General features: G+C 37.3%; 2 protein-coding genes across 7 annotated transcripts; one reads left to right on the top strand and one right to left on the bottom strand.

The window, feature by feature from the left end:
- Positions 1-109: 109 nt before the first annotated feature.
- On the bottom strand, positions 110-6,511 carry moto (minamoto). 5 transcript variants are annotated; one of them, XM_044101353.1, is made up of 8 exons: positions 6,322-6,511; positions 5,889-5,987; positions 4,843-5,000; positions 4,038-4,139; positions 2,429-3,923; positions 2,212-2,346; positions 1,397-1,574; positions 110-1,324 (listed from the first exon to the last, which is right to left on the bottom strand). In XM_044101353.1, exons 1-8 carry the CDS (start codon positions 6,457-6,459, stop codon positions 1,134-1,136), a joined length of 2,496 nt encoding a protein of 831 aa, XP_043957288.1. In that variant the 5' UTR covers positions 6,460-6,511; the 3' UTR covers positions 110-1,133. The 5 variants fall into 5 exon arrangements, with proteins under 5 accessions (XP_043957288.1, XP_043957293.1, XP_043957290.1 ...); XM_044101358.1 differs by having other exon boundaries at positions 115-1,324; positions 4,843-4,996; positions 6,322-6,421; XM_044101355.1 differs by having other exon boundaries at positions 238-1,324; positions 5,889-5,982; positions 6,322-6,406.
- On the top strand, positions 1,242-22,717 carry mylk5 (myosin, light chain kinase 5). Of its 2 annotated transcripts, none has more exons than XM_044101351.1 (18): positions 1,242-1,370; positions 10,498-10,659; positions 12,887-13,021; positions 13,761-13,913; positions 14,451-14,621; positions 15,029-15,061; positions 15,902-16,029; positions 16,118-16,271; positions 17,231-17,542; positions 17,632-17,734; positions 18,906-19,109; positions 19,195-19,412; positions 19,498-19,621; positions 20,392-20,544; positions 20,624-20,753; positions 20,829-20,910; positions 20,997-21,137; positions 21,892-22,717. In XM_044101351.1, the coding sequence occupies exons 1-18, from the start codon at positions 1,349-1,351 to the stop codon at positions 22,092-22,094; spliced, it is 2,628 nt and encodes an 875-aa protein (XP_043957286.1). In that variant the 5' UTR covers positions 1,242-1,348; the 3' UTR covers positions 22,095-22,717. The 2 variants fall into 2 exon arrangements, with proteins under 2 accessions (XP_043957286.1, XP_043957287.1); XM_044101352.1 differs by lacking the exon at positions 1,242-1,370 and adding an exon at positions 10,112-10,226.
- The last annotated feature ends 22 nt before the right edge of the window (positions 22,718-22,739 follow it).

The following is a 22,739-nucleotide window of genomic DNA, read 5'->3' as shown; positions in this document are numbered from 1 at the left end:
TACATTCTGCCAAGAAATACAAACAAAATTTGCTAAATTAACCTAAGTGTACGATGTTCCATCATTCAAATGTTTTGAAGTTTCTCTTCTTAAAAGTACTAATAAAATCTTTTTTTTTTTCCAGAAAAGTGTGTTTATTTTTTAATTTAGTTGTACAGAACAGATAATATGAAAAAAAACATCCACAACAATTAAAATACAGAAATGCAGAAGTTAAATACAGACGCCGTAAAAACGGTCACACTCCACCTGTAGCCTTTTGCTAACAATATGAAATCTAAATTTATATTTAAATGTTTAACTACTAAGATTTTACAATCTTTAGATCTACATTTTAAATAAGTAAAACTGACTGATTATAAAGTTAACACCAAAAGATAGTTTTTCACAAACTAGAACATGTCAAGTTAATTTTAAAAGTTTTCAAAAGGTTTAATGTTTTGTACATAAACTTGGTGAATGAAACCTTTAACACTTTTGAGATAACTCTTATTTCACTGATGTTTTTAACACTCTAATAAGTGTGATTAAAGCATTTAAATACATTGAGTCTTTCTCTTAATATTGTTGGAACATTTTAAATCAAACTAGAGATAAAAAAAACAAAACAAAAAAACAACAAAAACTTGTCTGATTACAGAATGGTAAGGTTACAAAAGAAATACGAAGGATTTGATTGGAACATTCCAGAAAGCAATTTAGGTTTTGTTAATTTTAAACGACTGCCTTTGTGATTCAATTATTACTGGGGAATACATAAAACTGAGGTTCTATTATATTCCAATAAATAAGTAAAATGAAGAATTCACTGAAATCTTCTGCATAAATAGTGTCTTTAAATACAACTGTGTTGGTACAAGATTGCTGTTAATCTGGAGAGGACACTAATCAAAGGAAATTAAGATGTTGCAAATTGTAAATTACATTTCATGTAATTCTGGAGCAAAAAGGTCAACGATGTCAGAAAAATCAGTTATCTTCCGAGCTTTAAACTGCTTATCTCATTTGTTGTGATCACTCTTTTTTTTGTTTTTTTTTAATAAAATGTTATATAGTCATTTAAGGTAAGTAATACTACAGGAATATTTGATACTATAACCTTATTCAAAATCTCACATTTGTACTTAGATAATTCATAAGCAGAAGGAGTAACCTAGGAAAGGAGAGGAGACACCTTCGGCACATGCGGCCTCCTCATCCACCTCGTGTTCCTGAGTCTTGACGGCTTTCGGCAGCGTGCTTTGGAGGGCGCACCACAGGGCTGTTCGGAGCCTCTTGGTTGTAGCAGCCAGTTCCTTCAGTGCCATGACCATCAACGGGTTATCTATAAAACAAGCCAGGTGGAACCATGAGCACCTTTAAAAGAAGAGGTAAAAGTATATGGAAGTATGATTACCTCTGTCCTCTGTGAAATTAATTCCCTGCTGCTGCTGTTTTGTCATGTTTCCACTGTCCTCTTTGCGTCTTGACTGGGTGATACAAACGGCCATGTGATGTGTTTTCAGCGCTGCGTGGATGTTAATATGCAGGGGAACTCCACAGAGACACTCCATTCTATCAAAAAGGCTTGCCACCTGCAACAAATTAATATTACCATATTTTATCACTCATCTGAGTCTAAACAAGGAAAAGATAAATAATAAAAACAGCAACACTAAATTTATTGAGTGTGTTCTGATGAAGGAGCAGCGGGAAAGGCTGCACCTTTACAAACAATATTTAAAGCTATAACATTTTTCTAAGCTAGTTACATTTAAGAACAAAAATGTTAAATTGAACAAGAGTAATTTGCATGTCATAGTGGTTATAGCTGGAATTTGCAGTTTGTGATATTTTTCCTGATGTTTTAAGGTGCGTAAATGAAACAGCCACGTATAATGGCCTTTAAAAATGAAAAAAAAAAGTATGTGAAATTTCCACCAAAAGAAAAATTACAGAACTTTTCCAGAAATTTTTTTGGACATTTCTGAGTGTGAAAAGTCAAACATTTTCTGGAAAAACCCCCCATAATTTTCCAACTTCTTTTTAGTAAATTTCTGAGACTAATTTTATGTAGGAGTTTATACTTTCTAACAAATTTTTTAGAAGATTTCTGAGATTAATCTAAAAATGTTTGTTTTTTTTGGCAGAAATTTACTTTTTTTTTCTCTATCTACTATGGTCCTAATACACCATTGTCCCTACACGTGGCTCTGCTGCAGAAAATATTACCTTTGCTTGCTCCTTCATCTGATTAATAATAAGGTAGTCAACTCTTGTTGATTTCGGTGGAGTTTTGGGGGGATTGGTGTTTGTCATCACTGCAGCTCTTTTCCCAGGAAAAGCTTTTTTAAGGATGACCTCTGCCTAAAATAGAAGATATTAGACAACGATAACCACAAAAATAAAAAAATTATAATAATCCTGATGTTAGAATGAAAAACCATACCTTTTTTCTCTCCTTCTCCAAACTCCTGAACTGCTCGTAACACTCATCCAGGTAGAAGTGAATCTGGAAAGCAGGTCCTTCTTGATTCATCATCAGTGAAGCCGTCAGAGCTGAGGCCATGCCATGATAGGTGCTCTCCCCTCTGTGGTTCTTCATGTCGCTGATGAAGGAGCTGAATGCTGCAGCATCATTAGTGGGCCTCATGCCGTTCATGTCCATGTGAGGCCCACGGTTTTCACAGGGCAGGATGGATCTGGAGCTGAGGTTTGAGTTCATGGCCATGCTGGAGTATCTTCTGAAGTCATTCAGAGAATACGGAAGAGGCGTAAACTGCTGCATGTTTCCTGCACTGATCATGATGTTCTCTCCGTCACGTCTCTGGGACTGCATGTTTCCCTGGAAATCAAAGTATGGATTTTGTGAGAAGCGCTGTTTCTCTCCCTCTGCCATGTGTGTATTGGTTTGCTGCCTTCTAGAGAAGCCTTCTCCTGTAAATCCAGGCATTTGCATCATCTTGTTTTCTTTCTCCATTTGCGGCTTGCTCTTTTTCTGGCTCTGCCTTGTATAATATTTTGAATACTGGTTCATGCTTTGATGATTGTGGTTGTCTACGTGCATTATCATCTTGTGCTGGTTCGGGAAGGTCAGATGCGCTGGGAACGGCTTTGGTTTCTGAAAGTACTCCATGCGCTCGGAGCTGAACTCGGGAAGATCTTGGAAGTCGTCAAGTTTAAAGTTTTGTTTCCTCACATCTCCCATTCTTCCATTTTGCATCTGCTCCAAGTGGCCAAAGAGCTCCTTCTGCGTCTGCGTTTGGGGGAAATTCTGTGTCAACCCTGTAGGGTCGTTGGGCTTCCTACACTGTTGAGCCAGTCCTCCTCCTCTGACCATGTCCACTGCTGGTTTGTGCACCCCGGGAAAGTCTCCACAACAGCCGCTACCATGATCTGATGGCATGAATGACCGAAAGCTGCTGACCAGTTGATTCATATCTTCTGGCACGCAGCGGTCATTTAGGAACGGATTTACGGTCTTTGGATTGTAGTGGTCTTCGCATAGATCGTCAAGGCACGAGGCGTTTGCATCTTTCTGAGATCGGAAGATGTCGCTCAGCACTGGGACGTTTTTGGTAGACGCATCGTTTCCTCTGCTGTTATAAGGCGACATGCTGATGTGTTTATACTGTTGAGACAGGTCAGCGGTTACTTTGTTGGACAATGGTAGTCCTGGTGGCAGCTTTTGAGGACGGATGGAATAAGTGCCTCCGTTTGGTGAATTAAAAGACCACTGCTGGTTCCCAGCTAGTCCACTGGACAGCTGACTCATCTCGTTAACTTCTTTATCTACTGACTGTTGTGCTTTACTGAAGGCCTCATGGGGCAGATGGTTTGGAATGAAAGAAGGGTTGTTGAATGTTTTAGATTCTGGCTGAAAATACTGTAGTAACTCTTCTTTCAGTGTCTTTGGAGACCAGATGGGGTTGCATGTAGGTAGGCTTAAAAAGAGACAATAGGATTTATTGTCAGAGTTTATGGAACATATGCCAGTTTATTTGATCCATACAACAATTTATATGAACTTAATATGTAACAATAAAACCTTGAAATACCTTTCACTGTAGAAGTTATCTTGTGAATCTGCTTCGTCCAAAATATTCGAAACAAGACCCTGAAGGTCTGCCTCAGCATCACAGTTGGTATCAGTCTGTTTCCTTCAAAGAAAAACAAAATCTGATATTGAAACTATGTTCTACAACAGGGGTGGCCACTCCTGGCCCTCGAGGGCCGGTGTCCTACAATTCATAGATGACTCCCTGGTCCAACACACCTGAATTCAATAGCTGAATCACCTCCCAAGTGCAGTCCTGCTAATGACCTCATTATTTGACTCAGGTGTGTTGAAGTAAAGATACATCTAAAAGTTGCAGGACACCGGCCCTCAAGGACCGGGAGTGCCCACCCCTGTTCTACAACAAAGTATTAGGGTCATTGAATATAAAAGAAAAAATTCTATCCATGAAGGAGTACATTTCTGCCAAAAAATCTTATTTACAAAAAAATACCATGTCTGACTTTATATTGTCAAAAAACTTCTGATCATGGAAAATTGTAATTGTTTTCTAGCAAATTTAGATTTTTTTTCCAACATTAGGGAAGATTCAAATTATTTCTTATAAATATATTAAATTAATCAAAAAATTTCCAAGTTTGTTGGTGGCAAATAATTACTACATGGAAAATTTTGTTTTCGTTTAATCACTTTAATACTCTGTTCTAGGTATTCTGTGCTCATTAAACATCTTTTTATTTAAACAGAAGAACTTCTATAGAACAAAATTAAAAAGTCTTACCTATTTTGAGAAATAAAATTACACATCCATAACACTACACTTAGTCCTATAGTAACAGCAATACCTGTTCTTAATGGCAGTCTGGGCATATCGGAGTTCATACTGATCATCTTGAGACTCCTGAGACCAGGAAACATCCGAAAGCTCACAACGTGATGGGACTGGGTTGGGAATGAAGGGGACTGACATGCAACCACTTTTACCACTTATATTAACACCTGTCTAAAAGAGAGAGAAAGATTAGATTCAACAATGTGCTACTTTCTTCCTCCCACGTCAACTGTTTTTGACAAATGAGGTTCTGAACTCTTTACACCTGGTGAAAAACTAGATTATTCAGTTGGACTTTCCATACAACAGCCTGGATCATAAAGAGCTGCCATGCAAACAGGATTTCTTGTTTCCTTTTCAATTTTTATTAAAAAAAAATATTCCTCTATATGTCACTGCTCAAATGTACAAGATGTTTAACTAACTAAAAGAAAATTCCTGCTTCTCTTTTGTGTTAAATTTTTCAACAACAAATCTGAAGACACCAAAAGAACCAAATCAATAATAAGATAACTTTTTCTGCCTTTTGATAATTGGAATTTAGGCTTTTCATTTGCTGTAAAACATAGCCATCAAAATGAACACTCACAAACACTATACATGTATCACTTCAGATGTTAAGTTTCACTTTTTGAATTGAATTATTTAAAATAATTAAACTTTTTAATAATTTTGAAATTTACTGTAGTGTATTTCGGTAAAAAAATAAATAAATAAACATTGATTGGAGGTGTTCCAACATATTCAGACAAATAAAATATATTTTGCTGCTATAAGTAGATTTTCTGAGGGTTGATGAAACCCCCTAAACACAAGTTTGTAATTTTAACATGCCAAGAAATTATATTTTAAAACGGCAATTCAGTTGCTAGTTATATAACTATGGTTGGCAGGGAAAAAATGGCATCCAAGGATTTTCGTAAGTACTTTGTAATAATAACATGCATGTACATTGCTTTTAAATTATTTTAAACGAGAAATTAAATTAATTAAACCCCATTTTCCAAGATATTAGATGCAGGAATCATATAGGGGGAAAAAATCTGAATTCTAACTTACCTGACGCTGACATGGCTGAAACAGTGAATTTCCCAAAGTGGTCTGATGCCCGTCAAACGCCATTCTAAACTCTGGCCGATTCTTCAGTTCATTACTGGGCTAGCAAAAAAAAAAAAAAAAGAAAAAGAAAAACAGTATTTCATTGTTAATGCCATTTAACCCCTGTACAATAAATACAATTATCTAGGTAAGAAATTTTTAACAATTTTAGATTAACTGTAGTCGAAGAACAGCACACCAGATAGCTAATTTGCCAAATTTAACAAGCCGTTAGAAGTGGACCGGACGCTGCTTAAGCTAGCTTTCTTAGCACGTACCCTCACGTTTCTAAACTGACATACGTCAATTTATCTAGTGGGTATAACCGTCGAACACCAAAAGAAAAAACTCTGAATGAAATTTTATGGGGGGAAAACACTTTTAAGAGTTTTACCATTTCCTCCAGAAGTCGACCGAATAACTCTCGGGACCTCTCGAAGCCCCCCCCAACCTGGCTTCTTCTTGTCCGGGGTTCGATACTGTGCGTTGACGACTTGAACGCGCATTGGCTGAAAGAATAGACGATCACCATTTAGTCCAATTATCAAAAAGCAGCAGATCTGTCAGCATAGCAACATCTGGTATCAACTCCTCCCCTTTGATTTAGAAGAGACGCAGGTGGTCCAGAAATGTCTAGCTCCGGGGTGTGCAATCTTACAGCCTAGAGAGCATTCTGGCCAGCCAAAAAAAATGTTTTAAGCTGCAAATGTCACAAGACTTGAAAAAAGACAACATATAATTTTGGATGAATGTGCACTCTCAGAATTTTGTCGTCAATTTTTAAGAGCCAACATTTAATCTTTATTTCTATATTCTAAAATAAAGATAAACATAAAATTTAGCAAACAAAAGCTTGATTTTCTTTTTTCCTGTGGGATGAAAAATGATGGGTAAAATTATGGGCTAAATGAGTAATCGTGGCTGAATACAAATAAATGGTACACTTTTATATTTTAAATGAACTGTTGAAATTTGTATCATTTTCCTTTATCTTTACAGTTATACATTGTGCTGCTCTGTCATCCATTAAAATATATAGAATTCTGTGGTTGTAATGAAACAACATGAAAAAATGGGTTAAGTATCTGTTAAGATTCTGTGCCCCAGCTCCAGTTCTTTAAGTTTTTTTGGTTTAATTTTTAATGCACATTAGTAGTTTCCAGTAGTCCAGTTTTTTTTTTTTTTTTTGTTTTGTTTTTTTGCATCTTGTGGTTTCCTCATGGTCTCTGCATGTCTATATCTGTGAAACTTTTGGTTGAAATGCTTTGAGAACTGGAGACCAGGCAGTCACAGTCAGTGTGTAAAACCAATGAAGCAAAAACCAAGCAGGAACCTTTATGCAGTAGGTCAACAGTCAAACTGACATTATTGCTGGGGGAGCTCCATATAGGAGAGTGTGTTGGGAGTCTTGGGCCTTAAACTGTTCAAGCATTCAGTGTAACTCAACCTGTGTTTGGGGAAGGGAATAAAATATATTTCTGAGAAGCTCATCTTGCAGAAATGAATGCATTTGTAAACAATCCTCTCTTATTAGCAAAACTTCTTTGTAAGAATTTTACAGGATCAAATAAATCACCATAGTAGGAAACATTTATCTGAGTGTTTTGCTGTTAGATTAATTAATTGATTAATTAATTAAATAGCTAGTTAGGGATTTTTATTTAGGAGTTTTCAGCTACTGCTTGTCTCGCAATGGAGCAAATGACCACAATTGAGTTCATAACCACTAACGGGCCTGCTGCCATGTACAAAATTAACCTCCAGGTGGAGCCAACTCTCTCCCTCTTGTTGGTGGTGCAACTGCTTCTACCAGCTTTCCAAAGTGTAGAGGATCATGCCATTTCTCATTTCAGACTTCAGGGCTTAAAAGACCCCGTGAACAATTCCTCTAGTGCTCCAGCTCTTTTCCAGTTATCTTAATAAACCTCTTTCCTGCCCTTCTTAAAAGTTGAATACAAACATGTGTTGCTAGTGCCACTAAATATCTCACTAGTAAATGCATTCATGTTAATATTTTATGGGCTTCTATAAAAAAAACCATATAATAGAAAATGACAGCCTTTCTTGGTCACGCTGATGAGATGCAATGGTGTTCCGATTATATTTTAGTTTGTTTTTACAATGCTGTATGAAGTTCTAATGTAAGCAGTAAGAAGTGGAGCTGTACATGAATCGATTTCCATCCCTAATAGTGTCTTGTCACGGTGCTGTTAAATATAGAAGTTGTCTCTTTTGCTGTTTCTGCCAAATGATGAAAATCAGTCAGATTTTGCAAACTGATACATCAGTAAGGGTTTGTTTGGTATTTTGTATTTGGCCCTGAACCCCATCCATTAGCTAGATATGTACATAACGACTAATTTTGTTCCCTGAACAATCTGATTGACCTGAAGGACAGACAAGCCCTTGACCTTTAAATCACCTTTGCAAAGGAATGTAAAACTTCCTTTGCAAACTGACTAAATGTCAGTTAGTGGGGGGTTGGATTTGTTATGGCTCAGGTTGAGGAATAATTTTAGTGTCAGTTTGCCTTTTGACTTTGCTTTTATTTTACAAGAAACTATGTTTATTATAAAATGCATATAGACCAAACATTTGGAGGAATAGTAACTAGAAAAGGTTACTTTGAACAAAATAAAGTCTGTGTAAAATTGTAAACAAAATATTTTAGTTAATATTTACTCTGAAAGAAGACTATCCAACACTAATTTTGTATAAAAAATAATTGTCTTTTTTCCTGATTTTTTTTGTATATGTTTGTGCCTTATTGTGTGTTTTTCTCTTTAATTTTACTGGTTTCTGGTTTGTTTGTATTTCAACACTTTTGCTTGAATCTTTAGACTTCAGTCTGGAGATTTTATCTTTCCACCTACCTGCTAAAACTTATTGTGACTATTTCTGAATCTGTCACCCACTCAGATAATAGATGTTTCCACCATCTACAATCTTAAGCTTTAGTAAACAGATGATAACATTTTTTTCACGAATAGAAACTTCCTTGAAGGATGCCTGCAGACAAGCTACATGTGGGTATAGTAATCAAAAATCAAATCCTTTTATGTGCAACATCAGCTTTAATTACATTACTCTTCTTTTGCTTAATATCAAAAACTCTTACAGTTATTCAGTGTTTCATGCAGCTTTCTTTTAACAACCAAATTCATCTGAATGTTCTCTGTTCTTCTCAGGAATCTGTCATGGCTGATTAAAAGCTTTGTGCCTTGCCTTATTAGTAGAGTTGTCCATCATGTAGTGTAGTAGTGGACAACACTGGTAACTTATTTTTGTGCTACTTCCATTACATTTTGCAAGAAATGTCAGCATCTTCTTGATAGAGATTGTAACAAGCTAAGTGCTATTCAGAAGACGAGTCTAGTCTTGATGAGGCTAACAACCTTTCTTTTTGACAAGAAGACGTTTTTATCTCTAATAGAACAATGCTGTCTACCTTGCATTTATAACTTGTGCTACACCAACCTGCTTTCACTACACATCAATCTCTGTGAGTTCAGCTATTTTTTTGGGCAAATGTTTGATTTAGGAATTCTGCTCACACAGAAATTAACACAAGCCCCTCGCAGTGCTATTCTTTGTGATCGGTGATGTGGAACTTGGAAAGCGGGGATGGAAGTGAGGTGGAAACTATTGTTATGCTCCTCTCAGTGAGCTTAGGCTTGTCACTTTATTAATACACAACTCATTTCAGTGCTGGTATTTAAGGCTTCTGAGCAGTTAAGTGCAGATTGTTTGATTATCACTTTTCTTTTGATTTTAACCTAACTGATTCAGATTGTGTGGTTGGTGTGCTGTCTACCTCTACAGCACGCAGTCTAAAAACAACAGACCCCTTAAGAGAGAGAGAGAGAGAGAGAGAGAGTTACCCTAGCAGCGGATGGGTCGGTTGCCTTAGAAAGGGCCACGTTGTGTGTGTAGGGCTGATACTGTCGGAGGAGGGATTTAAAACGCTCCTGTTCGCAATCAAAGCTTTATGGTAGTCACACTTGGGATGAATGTGCTGATGTCAGGCATTACAAAGTTCAGCTGAAGCATTGATAAGTTACAAGTCAAATAGAAATCAATGGACAGCAGTGCATTCAACAAACGGTGCACAATATGACCTTTGCCTGGGTGGTAGAGATAAGCCCTTCCTTTCTTTTTCTGACTTTCCTCGTTTATCCAGAGTGTGTGTCTGTTGTCCATGATGATAAAGACAGGGGATATGTAGTAGATGCGGGTTCTGGTTACAGGGAGAGATTCTAGGAAGATAAACAGCTGCCTGTCACACTTGAAAGGGTCTAGGTAAGACAAGATTTGTCACGTAGGTGGAGTCAGTGCAGTACAAGGCAGGGTGAGAGAAGAGGGTTTTGTAGAAAAGTGTGAGGGCACAAGGCAGAGTCGTTGCTGGTTCAACAGGGAGGAGTGTAAACAAAAGTGGCTTGTTGATTTTTTTCTCTTTTTTTATACAGAAGAGAGTTCAAGCTGTGGAGGCTCACATCACAAACTCAGAAAGGAAGTGTGATAACCAGTCAGAGAAATGACTTTGTAACTTCTTTTTTTTTGTTCTGTTTAGACCTTGCAGGGCTCTCTAAAACAGACATGAACGGAGACAGAAGCAAACAGCGTTATGTGTCAACCTTCAAGCTGCAGCTCCAGCCATCATGTCCCCCATGTGCACAAAAAAATGGGACAAGAACAACAGATATCAGGACGTCTGGAAAATGTTCCAGACAAGGTAAGAGCTGAAGATGGGATTAGAAAACCAGAGAATGTTTTATTTCAGTACTTTCTCTTGTTGCATTTTCCTTGGTACTAATATCAATAGCTCAAGTCTGAACAAGGCAATGCGTCTCATAAGTTGGCACACTGAATTCAAACACATTGCAGCAGGGCTTGTTTTTAAAGTACACATTGCACTCATCACAGTTTTTCCAAATAGGTCATCTCAATATGTCTTCATTGTACTTCATCAAATGTCTTTAGCTTTCCTTTTACTCCAAAATGTCAAATTTTGTATGCTGTTTTTTATTTTTATTGTGCTTCTTCCTCTTTTCTTGTTAAAGATATGCATAATTTCCAACATTTAAATGTGCCACATTTTATTATTCCTTTTTAGCTCATCATGCATGCGCTTGTTATTCAAAGTGTTGCACGAAGTGTTTGGACATCAATTATCATCTGGGATGCATGAGTGCACAGTTTTGTTTGTCAGTCAAAAAGCTTCTCTGCTGTGTTTGGCATGTTGCAGTTTCAGCAGCCAAGAAAAGGAAACCGTTAGACAGCTATTTGAAGGTTTTTAGTAAGAATAGAAGATGGTTGTGAGAGCAGCCCTAATTTAAAGGCTGAGCTTAAGTAAATAAATATGATATTATTTGAAGAAAGAGTAATAAAGATTGACCTTTCTCATGACAGTTTCCAAAACTGTCCTAACACAGAAAGTTTTGCACTGAATTAAAAGCTTTAAAAACTTACTAAAGATTGCAGGTAAAATTCTTACTGTGTTAAACTATAACTTGCATGCTACAGATTTTCTTCTAGCTTTGTTGCTTAACATGTACCTGTAGAAGAATCATGCAAGCAATGACACTTTCTGTCAGGCTGCATCTCTAGCGTAGCACTTATATTTTTTAACAAGATCATGCCAGAATGAGGAAGGGAAATTCTTGAGAAAGCAGCAGCCAACCCCCTCATGGCCATCATCCAAATCTAACAAAGTAACTCAACTTCTACCACAGAGAACAAGGTCATTACCTTCAGGGCATTATTACGCAAAATTTGTGCACGCAAACAAGAAACAGCATGCTTTCATTAAATTATGCCGTTAATATTTAGTTTTTCTGTGCCATGGTCACCCCCTTTAACATGAGAAGGAATTAAAAAATAAAGAAGTGCAACCAGTTTTTGGTACTGAGAGAAAAATAAATTGCATACTTCCTTGTATACTATCTTAATTTCTGTTGTGAAACATGTTACGTGTTAAGAAACAGACGCAGAGCAAACTGTCTACTTGATGCAGTGGTTCAAAATGTTGTTAGCAAGAGAGCTATTTTCATCATGTACCCCAAAAGATATCAAGTGAAACAAATTCTTTGTCTATGATTTAAGGCAATGCATTACTTTATTAGGTCTACCTGTTCAATTGCTTGTCAACAAATAGTTTTATAGGCTAACAACTTCATCCATATAAGCAACAATGTAAGAAGACTTGCTGAAGTTCAAACCAAACCTCAGGATCGAAAGGAAATTTATGTAACATAAACCATAATTTTAGGAGCCAGATACTCGTCAGAGTATTTCAGAAACTGCTGGTCTGCAGCTTTAGCACCCCACCTTTTGGGGTTGTGCACAGAAAAGATCTAGTGAGAGGTAGTTGTGTGAATTAAATTGTCTTGTTGACGTCAAAAGTCAGAGGAGAATGAGAATATTGGTTTGAGAAGCTAGAGTAGTTTGGTAACCACTCATTACAACTTAGGTTTAGAGAATGCAATCTTTGAATGTTCAACATGTCGAAACTTGTAGCAGATAGGCAACAGCAGCAAAACACACCAGGTGTCATCCTGTCAGCTCAGGAAACCGTGGCATTAACACAGTTGAATAATTACAAATTGGAAAAGCACATTTTGATGGAAAGGTCAGAATTTAGTGCAAACATCTTAAATCCTGGGGGTGGTGATAGTTTCTTCTCACACTCTTGGCCCCTGTTGGAGCACTGGTACAGCTACTTAAAGGAGGACACGTCACCATGTCACGAAGGTCAACTAAATGCAAACTGGTTTCTTGAACAGAAATAAAATAGTTCATTGAACTCCAATGGCCTTCATAGTCATCAGATTTCAACCTTTTGGATTTGATGAGATGGGAAACCTACGTAGAGGATGTCTATTCAACAATCTGCAGAAACTGTGTGATTATCTAATGTCAATTTGGACAAAAACCTTTTTACATATTGTCTCCCATTGTAGATTCACCAAAAAATCTGGACCCACCTGTATTTATAAAGCCACTTGAAGATTGCTGTGTGGATGAAGGAACTGACTTAGTGCTAAGAGGAGTTCTCACAGGAAGTCAGCCCATCACAGTTACATGGCTGCACAACGGTAAGCAAAGAACAAAGTATGTTGTTGTATCCTTGCTCAGTGACAGATATATTTGTCACACTGGTAATCTAAAACAGCAAAAAAAAGTCTAAAGTCTACAATCCAAGCAAATTCACCTCTTACTTACAGGAGTCGATTAAATATGAATGCTGTTTTGCATTGGAGTTAAGGCTGACTGAAGACCTGAAAGTTATCCAATACATATTTAACTTTTAGATATGATGATTTTTATAAAATGGTTTAATCTAAGATGGGAGCTCAAGTTTGGAATGAGGTCAAAATTGGAAATTTCAAAATTTCCAACCATTATAGAAAGCAGAATTCACATCAGAATCTGGGCAATAAAAGGACAAAGTTCGTTTCGAGTCCAAAACAAGCTGTTATTATTGTTGCTCAAGGAACTTGCCGGACTCATACGATGTGATTTCCCTACACGCTCAAGAGCGCTATTGGGAATAAAGCCTAAGACTTTCTAATGTCCACACTGCCATTTGAACAGCTAGCATAGCAGTAGGTCAACTAACTCCTAAGAAGGTTTTAAGTTGGATGTTGTTTGAGAAAAAGTTATTTTCAACACAAGAGATTTGACTCCTTTTCAAAATTTCTTCCCGTTTCTCGAACACACCTTATCTCTGTCGGTAACATTGACTGTATCCTCTGCAATTCCACTTTAGTTAAATCAAGGTATCCCTGTGCCAATGAAGAAGTATGCTTCTATTGTTTTCATTTTAATTGGCAGGTGAAATGGTACATTTTGGAAACTCCTCCTTGAATGGCCAAGATGTAAGTTTTGTGGTGAGAGAGTGCTTGCCAGAAGATGCTGGGGCTTACACATGCTTGGCTGAAAATGGTGCAGGGAGAACATCCTGCAGTGCAGCTGTGTTTGTTAGAGGTAAGAGAGATCAACATATTTTCATGGTAGTTGGAAAAAAAAGTTAGTAATCCGTAAACAAGAAAGTTAATTTTTAACACAGTTAATGACAATAATATTTTTTGAACAAAGAAGGTACTAATTTAGTAAGTTCTGTTACAATACACCAAGCTTTCCTCTCTGGGATCCACAAATCTCCAACAAAAATGCTACTTGGCCAAGTATTCAGTGGATTGGTATTCATGCAGCCAATTTTTAGACGTATATTCAACTGAAAACCTGAGTCAGAACTTGTAAATACCACTGGTGTGCTAAATACAATTGCACACTTTCTTTTTGATAAATAAAGCATGTATAATTTTTCTTTAACATCACATTTATGAATTACTTTGCCTTGGTCTACTACACAAAATCTTAATAAAAGACAATGACATTTGTGTTTGTAAATAGATGACAAAATGTGACTAAGTGTGAATACTTTTGCAAGACATTGTAAGAGTTTGCCAGAGTTGGTGTTATTTGCCTCTTTGCTTTTCCTCTTAATTCCAACCAATACAGACTTCGAAAGTATGTACGGTGGCGCAAAGATTCCCACTTCTGTATTCAAAAGCCCTGTAGAAAATGGACAGTCTTCACAAACCTCCAAAGCTGAGTTGCACAAGTGTATTGGATCTCTTTGTACATCGTCTGCAAAGGTTGTTCAACAGAGTCCTGTCTCTTCACCGAAAGGTAAAGGCATTCATCACACTTTTCAATAGCATCTTAATTTCCATTACTTATTTGTTAGGAAGCAATATATATTTTACTTTTTCCTGCATTTAAAACCCAGAAAAATATCTTAACCTCAGGATGTTCCTGTTTAGTCTCTGAAAGGAAACACACTTCCAGTCCTTGCGTGATTGGCTGTCAGGCAACATGTATACCAATTGTTAAAGCCTTCCTCAACAATGTAGCTCCCTGATACACCCACTGAAAGTTTTCATTCCCAGTTAAAGACCATGTAGGGCAGTGGACATTGCACTTCAAGTTCACTGAAACTTCCTGAGCCTGTAAGCTGATAGCCATAGTAGTCAAAGTTGAACCACACCTTAATTTTCAGCAGCTTAAACCTGCCTGCTCTTCATCTCTCTGCACAGAAGTCATCCCAAAGAAGAGAACCAACTCAACAGGTGAGAAATACATTTATTTTGTCCAACCAAGTAGCTTAGATATACATCAACACAAAACATTCCTGTGTGTTGTTTAATACATAATTTTTCTTTTTTAGTCACTGCTTTTTTGTTGAATAAATGTAACTTGTAATTGTGAGTAGTTTGGTGTTTGCGCTGTTATGGTTTGAATTGGGGCTGCAAAAAAACCCCAACAAACATGAATTGCTTTTAAGTTATTGTGCTTTATTATGTTGAAAAACTTTGCCTTAGGGTGTTGGCTGCCTGAACAAAAGCATGAGAAATGCACATGATAATGCCAGGCCATCTGTTGTAGAGTAAACATACTGTCATATTTCTTTTTCTTGTTTTTTTTTTTTTTTATTATTATAATAAATTAGATATGAAGGGTGGACAGAAATTAGACACAGTGAGTTAAATGTTATCACTAAAGCCTTTTAAATTATATTTATCTTTCTAAGTTCATTTAAATTTACCATCCACAATATTTACATACTGAGTATGTGAGAAGGAGATAACCTAAACTCATATATGGACTTGTGTTCAAAGAGTGAGCTGTTTTGCCTGTGTTTAACATGAGCTAGGTTAGTGAGTTTGTCATTAGTGTTTTGCTCTTTGTTTCTACCGGACTTGATACTCCTGTATTCCACAATAATGGTATCAGGAAACCAAACATATTCCTCCTTCATACAGAACAGAACAAGGCCTAAAACCCTCTGCAAGACATTTTTTTAGTCTTTATCTCTAACTTACACTCCATGTTTTATTGTTTCCTTCCAGTGTGATAAAATGAAACTCTGACCTCAAAGACAAAACACTCTTGTTGTTTTGTCTTTATAGGCCCAGTATTGAGCTTTCAAAATCCACCCCAGCATTTTGAGGTGAAAGTGGGACAAACTGCCAATCTGACGTGTTCTTTTACCGCAAGTCCCCCTGTGGTATCCTGCTGGATCAGGAACAAAGAACAGGTAAAAACAAAGCAAATGCGCAGCTGTTGATTTCTCCACAGTACTTATCTAACACCATGGCTTTTCTTTTGTGTGTGTGTGTGCACAGATAGTTGACGGTCCAGAATTGTGGACAGAACATACAGAACAGAGCAGTACGCTGGTCATAGCAGAGGCTACACCGCAGCACGCCGGAATCTACACTGTGGTAGTGAAAGATCGCAAACGTTCAGCCCAACACACACTTACCCTTTCTGTCATAGGTAAGACAATAACATACATCACACTAGGTGGCCACTATAAGTGGACCTTGATAATACCAGGTTGGACCCATTTTTACCTTCAGAACTGCCTCAAATCTTTATGGTAAAGATTCAAGACTATGATAAACATTCCTGAAATATTTTGATCACATTACACACCTGCGAAGCATTCGAACAGTTAAATATTCTGATAACTTAAAACTCAATAAATCAATAACAATTAAGAAGGTTGATGCACTACACTCAATAATGTCTACCAAGAAGCAAAGATACAACAGCGTATATTGTCTTTGCCTAGCAATATCAGTGTGCGAGGCTGACATCCTGTGAGAACGTCCAGGAGCATATTGTCAGTTCCTTCATTGACACAGCAGTTTTTATAAAGACAGATCTATTTAGATTTTTAAGAGAATCTGCATTGGAAAGAGGTGGAACAAAAGATTTTGATAGGATCACACAATTTCAGTGAATTTGTTCACTGTACACATGAGTGTGTACAGTGAACACATTGAGATGTACCACTACATCCCAAAGGAGCTCTGCTAAATGGACATCTGATGGATGTGGAGGTGATTTGACTACAGTGAACTCATTGTTATGTTAAAGAAACTCTCAATGCTCAGTTGGCTATGTGAGTTCTAAGGGACTCATAATGGGACGAGAAAATATCCACCACACTGTTATACCACCAGCAGTCTGAACGCTTTACTTCAAGGCATGATGGATCTATGCTTTATTTACACTAAACTATGACTCGTGTGAATGTCTGAATGAAGACCCATAGGACCAGGGCTTGTTTTACTCAATCTGTTATTGTCCAGCTTTGGAAAACCACTGTGAATTCTGAGCAGACAGTTGGTGTGGTATTCAACTGCAGTAGCATATTGGCTTCAAGGTTAAAAAATATGGTGGTTCTTTCAGTTTGAACCAGCTTTCCCTTCTCCATCATCTTTATACAGACAGGCCAGAGCCTCCTGCTTCGGGCCCGGTGGCTTCTCTCATATCTCCATCCAACCTTGTGCTGTCCTGGTCAGGACCCTGTTACGACGGCGGCAGTGCTGTCCTGGGCTATGTGTTAGAACTGAGAAACCAGGGGCTTTCTGAGGCTGGGGAGTGGAAAAAACTCACTGCCAAGTGTGCCAGCACCTCATACCAAGTGTCATCTGGGCTGCAACCAGGACAGGAGTACTGTTTCAGAGTTAGGGCTTATAACGCAGTGGGGAAGAGTGATCCCAGCCCAGTTTCAGCAGTGGTGAAGATGGAGGAACCAGGTCAGGTGTTATTTGTATCTGGTACCATATCTGAAAGTTGTAATTATAATAGGAAGCCTTCAATCAATATGTTGTGTTTGTATTTGCAGATTCTAAGAAAGCACAAGAAGAAGCCACTCAATACTCCTGTGTCACTATTGATTCTTCCCACAAAGTTACAGATCACTACAACTTGCATGAGAAATTGGGAACGTGAGTATCTGCAGCTTACACATTTTCTAGCACTTGTGTTTTTGGAACTTGAGCCAAAACTCCCTTTTCTTGAGAACTCTGGATGCAATTGGATATAAGAGTAAGTAGTTTTCTAGTATGGCTAGAGGGCAAATTCTGCCAGTAAATGTGTTTAAAACTTGAGCTTGCAGAAACCTGTTCCTCCAATGACTGGAAGTGTCATGATGTCTGGCTGTAAAAAATTTATACAATTTCACTCTGACAGTTGAAGAAAGAAAGAATAACTCATCTAAAATGCACATGTATTATCTGGGTTGGATTTTTCAACTGTTTCAATCCTGTCTCTTCATTCTTCACTCTCAAGAAGCCAAATATTCTTGTAATCCTTTCAAGTAATCTTAATCTTCAGACTCTCTGAAGGTTGTCCAAAGTATCCAGTCCTTTTTAACCTGACCATGACACAAATGCAAATTATGGATAAAAATACATTTTAGGGTTTAAGCACACTTCAAAGATAAAATATGTCTAAAAGTTGTGCTTTGACAAACAGGACTGAAAGAAATCCAATTAAGATTTGACAAAGAATGATAATCTTAGTTTGTCCATCCACTTTATGCAGAGTTTGGCTAATTCTTTTATTAGTGGAAGACATTTTATTTTACTTGTGCTAAACTGCAGTATATTTCAGTTTATAAATTCAGTTCAAAAATACAAAAAATTTTCATAAGGAAATTAAATGTTGTTGCAACTCACACTGTCAAACTTTATTCAGTCATCGTGGGCAGTGATTTAGTGGGCTTGACGGATCTACAGTAGCTATCAGTTCTGCATAAACCTGAGGAAGCTTCTGATTGAAGATATTGTGTATGTTGGATAGTCTCATTTCAACTCAATATTCATGAAACAGAGACAATATTTTCACCTAATCATCTCTGCTAGTCATCTAATTTGCTTTTGCTGTTCCTCTTTAAATACATATCTGTCTATGTAGTTAGAAAGGCAGGCAGAGAACGTCAGAGTCAGGATTATGATTCCTGCTCACTGCAATTGATGGAAGAGTTGGTTTGAACGTCTTGCTTCCTCATGATTTTACACTGTAATGAACTTGCCAGCTTGTATCTGTTGAGATGTTATTGTATGATCACTTTTATGCCTGAAGATTTTAGGCAAAACTGACTTCTGTCCTCTTCAGGGGAAAATTTGGCTTGGTGTTCAAGCTCACCCACAAGGAGACAGGCCGTGTGTGTGCAGGAAAGTTCTACAAAGGACGGCGAGCCAAAGAGAGAGAAGCTGCTCGTAAAGAAATCGAGCTGATGAATCATCTCCACCACCCCAAGCTGGTTCAGTGTCTGGGAGCTTATGATCATAAACCAGAGATGGTCATGGTAATGGAGTTGTAAGTATCATCATGTCAAATTCTCATTACAATGCTAAAATTAGGTTTTGTGCCAGATGTCAGAGTTGTATTTTTTTCCCTGTAGTATTGCAGGTGGGGAGCTCTTTGATCGCATTGTGGATGACAGCTTTGAGTACACAGAGCCTGGCAGTGTGCGCTACATACAGCAGATTCTGGAGGGGATCGCCTTTATGCATCAGCAGAAAATTGTTCACCTGGATCTGAAACCTGAAAATATCGTCTGTGTTGACACCACTGGCACTTCCATAAAGATAATTGACTTTGGATTAGCTAGCAAACTTGGTATGAAAAATAAAATTCTTTTCCTATTTATGCATCTCTCTTGTGTTGGATATATGTTCTCAGTTTGTAATGCACGTTTACACAGATGAGAACACAGATCTGAAGGTGATGCATGGCACTGCTGAGTTTATAGCACCGGAAGTTATCAACTATGAACCTGTATGTTTGGCCACTGACATGTGGAGCATCGGCGTTATCTGCTACATCCTGTGAGTCGCCTTGTTGTCCCCGCCACATCAAAACAGCACTGTAATACAGTTATTTGTTTTATTGCCAAAATGCAAATCAAAAGGTTGGTATCACTCTTCTAACAGCGCAATAAATTCAAAGCATGGATTTGACTCAAGGTGAAACAGTTAGCTTTCACTCCAGGAAGTATCCTAGAAATTTTGGATCAAAAATTCCCCCCAAAGATGTCAAAGTAATTATAAGTGATGTCATCAGGAAACGTTTATACTTTCACCACTTTTACATGCAGTAAAACTTGTTTCAGCAAAAGAAAATTGCTAATAAGCACATCTGAATTCTTCAAGCCACAAACCATATTTATTAGACATTGGATTTTTGACTTAATCATAAAGATTTTGATCAAATTAGTAGACTGCCAATTTTAACAGGTTTAAACTACAAATTTCAATCCATTTCCTTGCCGGTTTTATGGATCCAGTAGAACAATAACCCTGAACAATGAATGTTTTTTATCAAAGCATATTCATTTTACAATTATGTATTGCATTGTATTGGCATGAAATCTCAATAAAATACATTAAAGTTAGTGTTTGCAGCATCAAAAAAGTGAAAACTTTCAAAAGGTGTTAATATTTTTGAGAGTGTATTTTTAAGGCTTTGTACAGTATACAATGCCGAATCACACAGAAGAACAAATTTTTATCCGAAAGCCTTATAGAGCAGACCTCATACTATAATGCCACCTAGTGGTAAAAACTCACAAATACTCTTCTCAATCTTTCTGTTTTAGGCTAAGCGGTGAGTCTCCGTTCCAGGGAAACAGCGATGCGGAGACTTTGGCCTTGGTCACAGCAGCTCAGTGGGAGTTTGATGAAGAGAGCTTTGAAGATATAACTGAGGAGGCCCAGAATTTCATCAGCTCTCTCCTAAATAAGGATCCCAGGTCATTTCACAAATATATAGCCAAAACTCTCCCACAGACACCATTTTTCAGTCTTATGCAGTTCTCTTTGTATCTGTAGGCGGAGGATGTCTTGTGAAGAGGGTCTTGCTCACCCCTGGATGAAGAAGTTTGACTCTGAAAACCTATCTTCCACAAAATGTCTGTCGAAGGAGAAGATGAAGAGGTTTCTAGCCAGGCAGAAGTGGAAGGTAACACGCAATATTTGAGCAATCTGTCCTGTGCAGCTCAGTTACTTTGTTGTCTCATTAAAATGTGTCTTATAGAAAGCCGGGAAGGCTATGCTAGCCCTAAAGAGAATGGCTTTGCTGTCTAAAAGTGAAAGCTCTCCAACTCTCCCAAGCGTTGGTAAGGGTGAGATGCTTTTTATCCTTTCCTCATCTTGACTGAGTCACTTCATTTGTGTGACATATTTATTTACTTTTGTCTCCTAGACCTTCCTCTGAGTCCTGAAGCAGAAGATGCGCTACAGTCTCTGGAGCTTAAGATGCAGGGACCACCCCAATTTACCAAGAAACTGGAGGACCAGAAAGTAGCTCGGGGCTCCTGTGCCCGGCTCTCATGCCACCTAACGGGTATACAAATAGGCTAACACAGTCATTTCCCTCTCTGTCACCACTTAATTATCAACCCAGCCAACATGCTGGGTGTTTTAGTCTCTGTTAACAAGGTATGCCTTTTGAACAAACCAACAAGGAAATAGGACCAATGTCTCAACAACCAGTTTCAAAGCTGAACCTTCTACCAAGAGGACTGAGCTTATAGCCTAAAATGAATATTTAACAAAGAAAAGATTATGAATTTTTTTCTTTGTGAAAACTCATAGTGAGCAATAACTGGAGTCAACACAGAAGTGTTGCATTTAGGAAAATATGATTCGAAGAAAAATGTAACTCTTAAAGAAGTAAATAACTGTAAAAAATAGCCCTTGTTTATTGTTGGTTTCATTCTAATTGTGGATTATTGTGAAGTTTTTAGATATTCTTTGTACTTTAGAGAAGGACCATAAATGATTTACTATTTATTAATACCAATATTAGAAGATGAGATCTGTAACAGTGACCTGAAACTTTTAAATGTGCATTTATTTATTTTATGTGATAAAAGATGGAAACAAAACCCTTTTTTTCCATTCTGTTGGTTCATTTATGTCATTTCTACTCAAATCTTTCATACTGAAACAGTCTCTGTATGATGCACTAATACATTTAATGAGAAGTCACACTTGTTAGTGTATTCAGACCCAAAAGGCGAAAGGTTCACTTGCTTCTGAAGGTGTAAAAACAGCTCTAATACCAGATGTCTCACTTCTCTTGTTTTTTACTTCAGGATATCCTGATCCAGAGGTGGTCTGGCTCTGTGGAGATGAACCTGTAGAAGAATCTTCCACAGTCCAAATAGAGTATGATGATGATGGATGCTGCACCCTGATTCTTTCAAAAGTTGAAGCAGAGGATGCAAATGTTTACACCTGCAGGGGAACCAATGACCACGGGGAGATATTGTGCACCGCTAAACTAACTGTTCTATAATTGAGTACCGTAAATATATGTATGTAAAGAGGAATTGTACAGACGTGAGGATCTTTGGTGTCTTGAATATATACAGTAATGTTTTGATGTGGAGAAGCCAAATGACTAACGTTCTGTAAGACTTGTTGCATCTGAAAGAGTATAACACACATTATTGTACACAGTTTAGATACAAATTCTGAATATAGTTACAAAGCATGCTATGTAAGAGTTGATATTTCCTTATATGTCTTAGATATGCCGATTTAAATGTGGTTTCTGCTGATAATGTGAACTATAGAGCAATATTGTCATATCAGCTTTTAGAGATAAAGTGGGCTCAAACTAAAGTGTTGGAGTAATGTTAAGAGGATGCCATCATATTTCTGATTGACTTTAAGGTTTTGATAGAATATTTGAAAAAAAATATGTCTAAATATATTACTAGAAGAAGTATAATCAACCATTATTTTGCATTTCAAGTAGGTGTATTTTAAGTTTTTGCATCCTATGTGTCACATTTACTACTGCTTTTAGTTGTCAAGAACTTGTTAAAATTGACTGGTGGCATACCAAACAATGTAGAGATTTGTGAAGATTTATACACAAATATTTTTGTAATGAATAAAGGGCAATGAAACATCTTTGATTTTTATTTTTGCAACA

This window comes from Gambusia affinis, linkage group LG19, assembly GCF_019740435.1.
Source record: "Gambusia affinis linkage group LG19, SWU_Gaff_1.0, whole genome shotgun sequence".
NCBI lineage: Eukaryota > Metazoa > Chordata > Actinopteri > Cyprinodontiformes > Poeciliidae > Gambusia > Gambusia affinis.
Note: the sequence above shows the minus strand (reverse complement) of the source record. Positions and strands in the feature narration are given on the sequence as shown.